We start from the raw sequence: 12646 nt of genomic DNA, 5'->3' as shown, positions 1-12646 counted from the left end.
GATAGATCGAGGGAAGGATGGATGATGGATGGATAGATCGAGGGAAGGATGGATGATGGATGGATAGATCGAGGGAAGGATGGATGATGGATGGATAGATCGAGGGAAGGATGGATGGAGGGAGGGAAGGATGGATGGATGGAGGGAGGGATGGATGGATCGAGGGAAGGATGGATGGATGATGGATGGATAGATCGAGGGAAGGATGGATGGATGATGGATGGCAATCTGACAGGAAATGCATTCTATAAGTTCTTCATATTTATATTTTTCCCTCCTTGTTTTTCTTTAACCAGACGTAGAAATGGATCAACCAGATTCCCAGAGTTGGGATGTTCGTCTCGGTTCGTCACCTTCTGCGAAGTCCTGTGCGTCGTGGAAGTCGACCTGACGCAGAGCGCGCTCTCCTTCGATCAGGTCGCTCTTTGTGCCGCACACGTAGATTTTACAGTGCTGCAAACGCAGAGCAGCAAATAAATCTCAGATAAAACCAGGCAGGAAATAAATTGTCACATTAAAGTTGACCCACTTCCTGTAGCAGGTGAGGATTGATCAATGGCCTAATCCAAACCTGTTCATCACATTTTTCACATAAAATGGTTCTTCTTTCATAATGGGTCGCTGTCACTTTCAATTCAAACAAGCTGGAGTTCTGCTGCGGTTCCTAGGTAACGGGTCTGGGCTGCAGTTGCTAAGTAACCGGTCTGGGCTGCGGTTGCTAGGTGACGAAACATTTTGGATGTTTTGAAACGGATCATTTTCCAGACACCAAAAAACATCTGGGTGGTTTTTAATGAAGAAAATAAAATAATAAAATAAACAAAAACATGAAAAATATAAATTTTATATTCATAGGTTTAAGAAATAAACATTATGAAAGTAAAATCTCCATTAAATCTGCAGTTTATAAAAATATTTATTTTATTTTTACTCAAAAAGTGTTTTTTAGAGATCTTGTGAAACAACCAAACAGAGCCAAAAGGCGGGTCTTAGTGCTGTCAATCATGCCTCATATGGCGCTGCTCTGCTACACTGCAGCTAGCCTTTCCTGAATGCTAGTCTAGTGTTTCTCTACCGGTAATTAGTTTCTCCTCCATCAGCACATTTAGTAGCAGGTACGAGTCTGACCAACAGCGCTAAGCCCCGCCTCCTGGCTCTGATTGGTTGTTTTGCATTAATTTCTTCAGACAGCATGTGAAGATGGATCTACCTCATAAACATGGAGAGTTTGAATAAATGCTATTTTAATAAACCGTATGCAGCAGGAAGGAAACACTCTCACCTCCTCACAGTTCTGCAGCTCCTTCACCCAGAACCTGGCTCTCTGGAAGCTGCTGCTGTCCGTCAGATCTGAGGCACAAACAGAGAAACTCAACATCCTGCAGGTTTCACTCAGTTCAAAGAGCAGAGCAACGCAAAGCAGGAAAATGGAGCTGAAGTAAAATAAGGGATTCCTCACGGCAGGAATCCCACCGTGGAAAAACAAACGAATCCATGAAGCTTTTGGGATTTTACACAAAATGTTCCTCAGAGCAGCTCCATCAGACGGCAGATTTATTTTCATCATCAGGAGTTATCTGCTAAGAGGTGCAGGAAGCCTCGCTCTGGAATATGTGCATTAATAATTAAACAGGGTTTCCCCCAGAAAACCTGCTCAGCCTGGCAATCGGGGCGGTCCAACGTGTGTTTGTATTAAAAGATGTTAAATAGACAGGAAATGTAAAAATATAACTGGGTAATTATATGTTACCGGAAAACATCCCCAGTGAAATCCCACCTAAACCCACAACTAGCCTTAAAAACAATAAAAAAAAATAAAAAAAAAATACAGTTAAAATGAATATCAGTTATTTGCGCTTTGTTTAATCCAAATCAACTCAGCGGCTCCATCGGACCCCAGGGCTTCAGGGCCCCATAAATGCTAATATTTTAACACAGATACATGAATGTAACATTTATTTATTGAGATGATCAATGCTGCTGAATTTGATTTAATGGTTTCAACATAAATTAAAAATATTTTAAATTGTTTAACATTTAAATGCAAGATTTTAAGGAGCTGGCAAGTTTAGTTTGTAAAAGTTCAAAGAACAATATTCATAGTTAGATTGTTTTGTTACCATAGCAACAATCTGATGCTGAGTTTAATCTTTGAGTTTGAGCTGTTTGTTCACAAATACAAATTAATAAACTGTAATTATAACTGATTGTTTTTAGGTTGGCCAGTTAAACTCCTCCTCCTCTCAGATTAAATCCAACACAGAAGCTGTTAGAGCTGCTGATGTTTTAGCAACAAGAGGGGCCCCTCAGTCAGATTCTGCTCCAGGCCTCATCCACCCTTGGACCGGCCCTGCAGGATGAGTTAAACCTGCTGCACTGAGCAGAGATGCGCAACAAATGGGAGATTTAATTCAATGCTGCTAATGTGGCTTTAGTAGCTCTGACATTTCTGTCTGTTGAGTTTTAATAAGCGTCACAGAAACGGTTTTGGTTGCTAGAGTTTGTGGGACAAGATTTTCAGATCTCTGCGCGGCTGTGCACATTAACCTCTTTCCCCCTGCATTCATTTTACCCCCCATTAGGGGGAAAGAGGTTAAATCTATCTGACTAAGTGGACAAAGCATTTGATATGGTTTGATGCATTGTGTAACCGGAAAAATAATAAGAAAATTTGAAAATTCCTGAAGAAATCTAACCGGGGCCTGCCAAAGTGTGCCCGTCAGTCTGGACCCAGGGTTCTAATGCTAAAAATTAGCATCAATGCTAAGCTTACCTAAATTGTAGTCAATAGCCTGTGGAGAGTCACAAGAATGTTGACTAACCTGGACTTGCACCATTCAGTATGTTAAAATAAATGAATCAGCTAAAATTAGCCTAAATGCTAATGTTAGCATGAATTCTATCAGTAGCATGTGGGGTATCACAAGCATGTTGTCTGTCCTTGACTCCTGAGAGCAATATTGAGGCTTTTATTTTGAAATTTTCAGTAAGGTTCATATTAAATGGCCACAGTAATCCAATGTGTAACAGTGGTTGGGATAAGCCAGTTATACAATGGCCAAAAGAGCAATAACCTGATGTAAAAAATGTCAAGGTTTTTATTTAGAAATTTTCAGTAAGCTTCATTTTAAATGACCACACTAATCCAATGTGTAACAGTTGTTGAGTTAAACCAGTTATATACTGTCAAAAACAGCAAGTAGTTCTGAATGCCAGCTTATCCTGCTCTGTAGTCACTGAGTGTCCGCCATAGTTACAAAGATGGCCGTGTTTGTAGTCCTAAGCAGCAGCAGTGCTGCTGTTGCCATGGTGATTAATCCTCTCTGTCAGCTGTCAGGGGCAGACATAAGTCCATCTGTTTGAGCCAACCAGTTTCACTAAAAAAAGCAGTCCGAACAACTCCTTCCCGTTCGGGAACCGTGATACCTATTAGAAAACTGTCTGAAGCTATGAGAGGGCTATTTGTCGTCTCCGATAGTCCCGCGATTCATCTCTACCTCACTCACTGTAATAACAGTGATGAGAGAAAAATGGTGTTCGCTGAGCTCTGAAATTTTTCAGCATGAGCTTACNATTTNACGGGATGCGTATCAATGTCATGACCGACTTTGATTCCAATAGGGCGATATTTGTGGGCGTGAGGGCGAGTTAAAAAATATTTTGGGGTCAAAAATCCACTCCGTTCCTTACTTTAGCGGAGCGGCAGTTGTACTCTAATTTAAAACTTTGGTGCGCTTAGAGACAAGTTGTGGACAAACCGTACGCTGTCTTCACTTCTGAACAGAGCACGGACGTATCTACAAAGTGAAATTTCTACGTGAATTCATAACACAGAAATGTCTGAAAAATAGTGGATTTTTAGGATTTTTTTTCCTCACTCCATTGACTTGAATGGGACTTCGGGGCGTCATTTGTCGCGATTTATGTCACCATGGTAACTCCAAATCCCACTAAAAGTAATAGCTCCCTTTTCGAGATTGAGTCGCATGTTTTGATACCACTTTTGTGGGGGCGCACGCAGCGGTATGAGCCGCATTAACGGTGACGGAAGAAAAATAGAGACATTCTATTAGGTGTAGAACAATAGGTGCCTGCCATGCATTGCATGGGAGCCCTCCCTCTGCATTGCTATGGGCAGGCCCCAATAATATAAAACCAGCGTGCTGTGTGACTACGAGGCGGGCACAAAAGCTCCTCACCGGGCTGAACCTGCATGATGAGGTTAGCACTGGTTCGTTAACCACTAAAGCTCCGACCAACCGGGAACATAAACTTTACAAAGAAGACAGCGCCACACCCTGGGCAGGTGTTGACATGTAAACGCTGCACATCATTCTTTGTTCACAAAGATAAATCGTTCTCGCCACTCACTCAACGCACCTCAGAAAGCGACTACAACTTATTCCTGCGGTTCACATTGAGCTGCAACCAGAGCTAACGCGGCGGGTTTTAGACTCTTACCCAGAGTTCTCCAAAGGATTATAATTCCTCACAGTAAGTTGATGTAAATATCCATACAGGTCAGCCTGAGTCCAGTCTGAGCGGACCGCACTGAGGGAAAGCAGCGGCAGCGCGAGGCGGAGCGCAGAGGCGCCAGCTCTGATTGGTCCGCTCTCCGGCTTGAAATGCATAAACTATAAACTCTCTTTTAGAAATAAATCTGATATGCCAGTGAAATTCCCAGAACAACAGAGACGCTTGCAATTCGGCTTTAACATAAAAAAAAATACTTAAGAATTTTTTTCCCCCAATTATTAATTTTTCTAAAAATAAAACAAGCAACTCCTAGCCTGGCAAGCATGGAGGGCCGCCAGGCTTATAATACACTGGGGGAAACCCTGCTAAATATCATTTTAATGAAGTAAAACAGGAAAAAATAACTGCATCCTCTCTGTAGTTCCTTTCTAATTAAAAAATGAAAAAAACAATAGAAAAAAAATCATCCATCTTTGATTGAAAATAAAGAAATTCATCCAGCAGCTTTTAGTGGATTATCAGCGGATTATCAGCGGATTATCAGTGGATCACCATAGCAGACCACGGCGGCCCGGGCTCCTCGGTAGTAGATCCGGCTCATGGCCTCGTAGCGCTCCGATCCGGCCGTGTCCTGTCAGAAACAACATGGGAAATTTAAAGGAACATTCCTCATTTTAAATCAACATCAATAAGATATTTCTGATATGAAGCTGCAGATTATTTGTCAGTTTGAAGGACTTGCCATCATTCACCTTTGACCTTTATTACTCACCCAAATCCCCAGAGTGATGACTGTGTCTGCCACCTGGATGGGTTTGGCCACAAACGCAGCGCCGATTGTCTGAGGGCGACACAAACGCAGCTTAATGTTCTGATCCGAATATTTTTTTCTCTCTTGCTCTCGATGAAGGCGGACGCTTTTTCCCTCTGCTCCCTCCCTGCCCTTGCCTGCACTGCTTGCTCTGTTTTTGCCCTGTCGTTTCTGTATTTTTGGAGCCTTTCTTTGCACATCATCCAAATCTACAAATTATGGATCTGGTCACCTGATCTCTCAATGCAATTGATCAAATTTTCAACGAGAAGTCTCTTGTCCTGCAGGGACACACCCGGCAGGATTCACCCTGGATTTATTCATGATAACAGGATTTCTGCTGTTTGGAGTTTGTGGATTCCTGGATTATTGATAAATTTGTGGCGGACTTGGCTGAACTAGCGAACACTCAGACTGTTGGTGTGGACAGAGACGAGTTGGATGCGAGTCTTGCTGAGACTCGCAGCCCAGCTGAGGACTCTACACTCAATAAAATGAACTTAGGGGGTTATTATATTGACAAAGGAATATCATGTACTTTTAACACAATAATTTCATGTTTCAAATGAAAACGTGATAAAATCATGTTGGATAAACAAGAAATTCAACAACTTAACTTTTATGAAATTTAATCATGTTGAGATAACATGACTCATTTTAGTCAGACTGATCTTGTGCTGAAGACGACTAGCGAGATCACGGAAGATCACGCGAGATCATGGGAAATCACACGACATCACACCAGATAATCGTTTTGCGTGCTGGGAAAACTCCAGCGGCAGTTATGAGAAGACTACATTTTCCTGGCAGCATTGTGTATATATCATAGGCGCCGGAACGGGGAGGGGGCCAGAGGGCCATTGGCCCCCCCACTTTACGGCCCTGCCCTGCCCGTTCATTGGTCCCACCAGACATTTACACAGACTGCACACAGCTCTGACAATCTGTGACTGACATCTCTCTGTACTTATATAAAGACAGAGGCACAGATAAAACCTACAGCATCTGGACCAAATCTAAGGCCCCAGATCATAACAGTCACCCAAAGGTTTACACACGCTCCAGCTCCGGGTTGGGTTGGGATCAGGAACCGGTCTGACACCTAAAAAATAAAGCTTTGACTCTGGGTCCCTGTCTCAACCAGATCTTCCTAAAATGAAATGAGCAATCAAAATGCCATACTTGTAGAACTGTGGCGACGTTTTCTTTCCCCCATTTTTCCCAAAAAAAACCCCAAAAAAACATCCGATGTCAGCCCATGTCCGTTAACGGGTCCGGACCAAATGTTCACCCACACTTTGCCCAGAGCAGATTGTTTTTGCTCAGGTCGAAAAATAATCGTGCGACTAGCTTTTTATTTATTTATTGTTTTGGTCCAAAAGCAGCCAGCCAACCATCAGTAGCCATAAGAGTCGATGGCTGCCGATGGTTTTCAGGTCTCTGTTGGCTGTTGATTGAAATTCATTTTTGTTTGTTAAATAACAAGCACATTAAAATTTAATCATGGTGTTTTTCATTTTGTTTTTAATACAAAAAATATTGTCATCAGTTCAGCTGGTTATCTGTCTGTAGTTGTACAGCTGTACGCATTGTGCGGACCTTGAGATTTTCCTTTAAGTAAAAAAAGAAAAGATAAATTTTTGGATTTTTTTTTTATTATCTAACCGTCTTTAAAATTGCGGAGAAAAAAAATATTTTGTGTGAAAACCTCATGTACACAGCTCAAACTGTGTGCTACATACAAGATATATAGCATGTAGCACACAGGTGGGGGGTTGGGAACGCCAAAGCCTAAATGCTAAATTGGTCAGTTTACTTTTGTTTATTTGGCAGCCTGGCGCTTTTTCTGTAAGCTAAAAATGAATGAGGTGTGAATGCCCCTGTAGTTCTAAGAGCATTGATTTGGATCCTGGCTGTCGTGATTCTGTTATGATTTTCTTTATGTGCACACATGCACATGAGTCTTCTTCACACCTGTACAATAAACTTCATGCTCGACAAAACCAGTTGTGTTTTGGTAGCAGGTTGGAAAATTACAGTTGCTCCTTTATTGTACAACCATCAACATTCTAACCTGTCTTAGTCAGACAACAAATAAGGGTGAACAATTATTCTAGGCCACTTATTTTGAAAAAATGTGATTTAGTTTGGCCTGGGGTCTTTCTGCATGGAGTTTGCATGTTCTCCCTGTGCATGGTGGGTTCTCCGGTTCCTCTCACAGTCCAAAAACATGACTGTCAGGTTAATTGGCCTCTCTAAATTGGCCCTAGGTGTAAGTGTGTGTGCATGGTTGTTTGTCTGTCTCAGTGTTGCTCTGCGACAGACTGGCGACCTGTCCAGGGTGTACCCCGCCTCTCACCCGGAACGTTAGCTGGAGATAGGCAATAGCACCTCCCGACCCCTTTAAGAGACAAGGGTGTACAGAAAATGGATGGATGGATGGTGATTTAGTTTCTTCGGAATATGCTTGTGCTTACTTTTGTTTTTCTTACTTGTAGACCAAAGATGTTGTTGCCATAAGGACTGCTACCCTGGGATGTCTCGCAGTTTTCCTCGACAACGATGGAGGAGAGTTCTACAATGTCTCTTGTATGTATTATAATTCTGTTTGTCAGAGGTTGTGCACAAGAAAATCAAAACTTTCACCTCATTCTTTTTTTAATTTGTACTTTTCTTATTATCCACAGGATTCAGATGCCATGGCAGACTTCATCCAGGTTCCTGTGGGGTTATTGACTGTTATGTTATGCTAAGTATATCATTTTGTTAAAATAAAATGTTGAATCTTGTAAATTTAAAATCTGTGCCTGTGGTAGGCTGAACTATTTTGAAGTTTCTTGTTACTAATTAAACACTGACATTAAAGGTTTTGTTTAAACTATTAATTGAAACTAGCTTAAATAGATGTTCAAATGAGTTGCCATCTGCCACGATTTTATTCCTTTTGTAGTAAAGTGCCTGCACTGCACATGGTAAAGAAAATGGATGACAATTTTGAAAATACAGTTCTGTTGTACCCTTTCTAATTGTTGAGTGTTCTTTCTACCCTGACACCCAGTGCGCTCTTGAAGCATGAAGCATGTTTGTTGAGCTAACTTAATTTTCATGGGTTGGATCAACTTAATTAAGTAGTGTGAAGGTATCACTGTAAAATAAGTTGGTTTCAACTAAATTTGCATTCATCTTAGTCAAGTTAAGTCAATTATTTGGTCCAAAATATTGCAAATTAGTTGGTCTGGCTCTATTAAATTACATTTGGTCCAACTAAAGCAAATGAGTTGAATCAATCTTAATAAATTAAGTTGACCCAACACATTTGCTTTAAATTGGAGTAACAGAATTTCATAGTGCTGAAACAAAGCAAAGTAATCAGATGGAAATCCTTTCCATGATTTTTTTTAATGTTAATCCAAAGAGTTATTTTTTTCAGTGTAAAACTCACTAACAGGATGGAATCGATCTTGGAGAAGTTGCTAGTTTCGGCTCAGTGGAACGACCAAACTAATTTGGATGATTGGGAAGTGAGATGTATCAGAGAGACTTTAGGGAAGATTGAAATTTATAATCTTCCCGACCTAAGACGTTCTGTTTCTGACTTGGCTTTTCCTGTGTGGCCTTGGAAGGGCTGCATATCTCTAATCTCCTTGAAGATATGTAAACATAACGCTCCTTCCCTCCTCACCCCCTCCTGTATACATGCAGCTGTGGAGCTGAGCGCTCCCAAGGACATTCCTTGTTAAACAAGACCTTTATCGGACTTTTGCCGGGAGGTTGGGCAACGTGGTTTCATGGCCCTGTGACGTCACCGCCTTCAGTCATGTCTTTGTTTTGCCCTTTGTTTTGTCTGAATGTTGCCATTTGCCCTACTGTGTCCTTACCTCTTTTTTGTTTTATTTTGTTAGAAACTGTGGAGTACTCCCTATTTATCCCAGAAAAGGATTATTTTAGTTTATTAGTAATATTAGAAACTGTGGAGTACGCACTATTTAGATCACTATTATACAGCCCAGAAATGGAATCAGAATTAGAATTAGAATAACTACGAATGTGGAATCCAGAAAGACTTAACAGAAAGAGTCACTGCTTAGTTACTTTTATATTTCTACTCTTTAGAAACTGTAGCTACTCACTTTACACCAGAAAAGGACTTAGTTTAGTCATTTTTGCTTTATTCTTCTTCTTTTTCTTTCCTTTGGTTTGTTATTTTGTTTGTATTTCCTTTTAATTCATGTAAAGCACTTTGAATTGCCTTGTTGCTGAAAATGTGCTATATAAATAAAATTACCTTACCTTAATATGGAAAATTATCACAACTAAAACATGACAGGAATCAGAAGTTTACATACACCAGGATCATATCAGTTTTTAATTAATCTATCGGTTATTCTGACAATCAGATTACAAAACTGGCACAAGCTGCACATTTTTTAAAGTCTTTTTTATCTAATATTAGAAATACATATAAATAAAATAATAATTCAATCCTTTTTAAAATAAGACAATAAACATTTTATTCCCTTAAAGTCGGTAACTTTTTACTTCTTTGATCATTTGAAACAAAAAATGAGAAAAGATGTAGAACAATACAGAGAGTAGAGATTATCTGGGGATTATTTGTTGGATTATCAGATTAATAATTCAACAGCAGAAGGTTTTATTGCAGAATGTGAACCAAGTGAAGCAAAATGAGGAGTTTAGGCTGGAACAGATTTTAACTCATATTCAAAATGTTTATTTTTTTTATACAGTTTACAGTTTCAATTAGAATTACCAAGTTATTTCTGATGAGACACCTGGAGAGTTTGTTGGCAAAAAGTGAAACCTGCCCTTCACCTGACCTTCACCTGCCCTTCACCTGACCTTCACCTCCACCAGAGCTTCCAGTTGCGTCAGGCAAACTGGTCCCTACTGGAACCAGCAGTCTGAAGTTTCTACTGCTGTCCAGAAAAGATCAAATTAAAATCTTAACATGGAAAATGTTTGGTGCAACACAAAGTCTCCATTCAGGTTTCTGTTTCTAAATGAATGTAATTTATTATAAAAATGGACCAAAATCAATCATCCAGAGGCTTCACTCACATGAAAACTTGTTCCCTTTTAACAAACTTTAATGAAATAACGCAAAACTGAACCACATAATGTTCCTGTTGCTTAAAAGATTCAGAAACAAATTTAGAAAATATGAAATATGGCTTTTTTATATCTTGCAAATCTGCAAAAGCCTTTTAGTCTGATTACTTTCTCACTTCATTAAAACATTGAGCTGAGTTTACTGTTTATTTAGCAAGTAAAAATAAATTAATAAAACTGTTTTTGGGTATCACTTTATTTGAAGGGGGGGTGAATAAGACTGTCATGACACTGTCATAAACATGACATAACACCTGTCATGAACATCAATAAGCCTTCATGAATATTTATGACTGTTGTCATAAAGCGTCATTCGGTAAATTATGACACTTTTAATACAAAGTTGACATGATTCAAAATGTCTTTGTTATGACAACTTGACATTAACCAGGAAATCATTACTGTTTAAACTTTACCTTTAATAACATAAAGTTACCTCATTTTTAAAGTGCAATCAGTAATACTTTTATAACAAATTTATATCAGTAATGATTTCTTGGTTAATGTCAAGTTGTCATAACAAAGACATTTTGAATAATGTCAACTTTGTATTAAAAGTGTCATAATTTACTGAATGACGCTTTATGACAACAGCCATAAATATTCATGAAGGCTTATTCATGTTCATGACATGTGTTTATGACAGTGTCATGACAGTCTTATTCAACCCCCTTCAAATAAAGTGTTACCCTGTTTTTGCAATTATAACTAAAAAAACTAAACTAAAAACAATAGTAAATATTTCCACTTTACATTTTTGACAGCCAAATAGTTTGAAAACCACCGAATTATAGAAAATACCCTGAATGTTTGTGATGTGACAAACTACAAACATGTTCAGTTGGTTGGGAAACTTTTCCGAGGTGGTGAATGTGGGAAAACAGGAAGTCCCGCCTCTCCCGTTTTTACTAATAAAATCAAAGAGTAAAAACAGATAATAATAATATTTTGTTATTATTGTTATAAAAAGAAAGCAAGTGAAAACTGTGAAATGTAAAATTTTCAAAGGTTTTTGCTGAGTGAAAATGAAAATGAAGAATGATTGACTGCAGCCAAAATCACATTTTAGACTAACTAGTGTCAGAGAAGCTTTCCCCAGTTATTCATGCTGAGGTTTTCCGATTACTGCACCAACAGTCCAAAGGTCAGGCATGAAGAACGAGCCGCCATGTTCAGCTCAGAATCGCTTCTCAGACGGTGAAACACGCCGTGACCCGGCAGCTCTGACTGTCCTCTGAGCCCACAAAGCCCACAGCAGCTGAACTCACGTTCTGGTACGGCCCCACCAGGAAGCGGTGGTGGACGTATCGCTCCACCAGGCTCGTCTTCCCCACGCTCTCCTTTCCCAGCATCACCACCTTGGCATCCACACGCATGGCGCTCATGGCAGCGAGGCGATCAGTCAGGGCGTCACCAGGCGGCTAAGGGAGCTGCATGAAGAAAACACAAAGAAATACAGTTTATATCAGGAATAAAATCAGAAAAGATGAGATGAAGAAAGTATGAAAGAAATAAATGTGATGGAAATACTAACATTTTTTCCATATTTATCTAGATATAACAGTACCTAGATGCCATGTTTTTCCATGCTGATTAAAATCCTGACCAAAATATCACAGGGACAGAATGAAACATGTTTTTAAAGAAGATCCATAAAAATGACAAAACAGCTTAAGGTTAACCAACCAAACTTAATTTATCAAAATCTCAGATGAAAAGTCAAACCAGATTTTAAAAACTATTTATATCTGGCACCTTCACTGTTTATGAAAAATTATTAGAGGCAAAGGAAAAAAGGGACTTTTTCAAAAGTCGCATTGATGAGATCAAAGTCATAATTTTAGCTTTAGCGAAAAAGAAGTCAGACTATATCAGTGACGGTCAGGGGAGGCAGGTGAGACAGAGCCTCACCTGTTATCATGGAAAAATAATACATAATGATAAAATCATTTATATTGCTATTTTCACCTTGTGGTTTGTACTATAAAGTGCATATATTTCATTTAGCTTAACCAATTCTGATAATTTTTTATTCAAAATTGCTCAATTTTCGCGTTTTCCCATTCAAATGCTCTGAAGCGAAGCCGATGAGGCAGCAGTGAGCCGAGCCTCACCTGGACTGATCAACCTCTGGCTGCACCGGCTGCCATTCGATGAGAGCAGGTCCTCCTGTCTGTACGCCGGCAATGAAATGATTAAAAAACATTTAATGTATGGACTGATTTTCCA

The 12646-nt window shown here is 39.5% G+C and overlaps 1 protein-coding gene and 1 long non-coding RNA gene across 2 annotated transcripts in view; one reads left to right on the top strand and one right to left on the bottom strand.

The window, feature by feature from the left end:
• rab24 (RAB24, member RAS oncogene family) overlaps positions 1-11852 on the bottom strand; it is a 30722-nt gene extending 18870 nt beyond the window's left edge. The window contains exons 1-5 of the mRNA XM_015020882.1: positions 11686-11852; positions 5249-5317; positions 5029-5107; positions 1283-1350; positions 354-453 (exon numbers count right to left, since the gene is read on the bottom strand). Coding sequence (XP_014876368.1) covers positions 354-453; positions 1283-1350; positions 5029-5107; positions 5249-5317; positions 11686-11802 — 433 coding nt within the window. The 5' untranslated portion in view covers positions 11803-11852. The remainder of the gene's footprint in view (positions 1-353; positions 454-1282; positions 1351-5028; positions 5108-5248; positions 5318-11685) is intronic.
• LOC106938741 (uncharacterized) lies at positions 7778-8146 on the top strand. Its single transcript, XR_001422690.1, has 2 exons — positions 7778-7876; positions 7975-8146. It is a non-coding gene; the product is annotated as an uncharacterized LOC106938741 (long non-coding RNA).
• Positions 11853-12646: the final 794 nt, after the last annotated feature.

The sequence above is a fragment of the Poecilia latipinna genome, unplaced genomic scaffold, assembly GCF_001443285.1.
Source record: "Poecilia latipinna isolate Pla-1442-1.1 unplaced genomic scaffold, P_latipinna-1.0 Scaffold2679, whole genome shotgun sequence".
In the NCBI taxonomy this organism is placed as follows: Eukaryota; Metazoa; Chordata; class Actinopteri; order Cyprinodontiformes; family Poeciliidae; genus Poecilia; species Poecilia latipinna.
The sequence above is the reverse complement of the archived record's forward strand: the minus strand, read 5'-3'. Positions and strand labels throughout refer to the sequence as shown.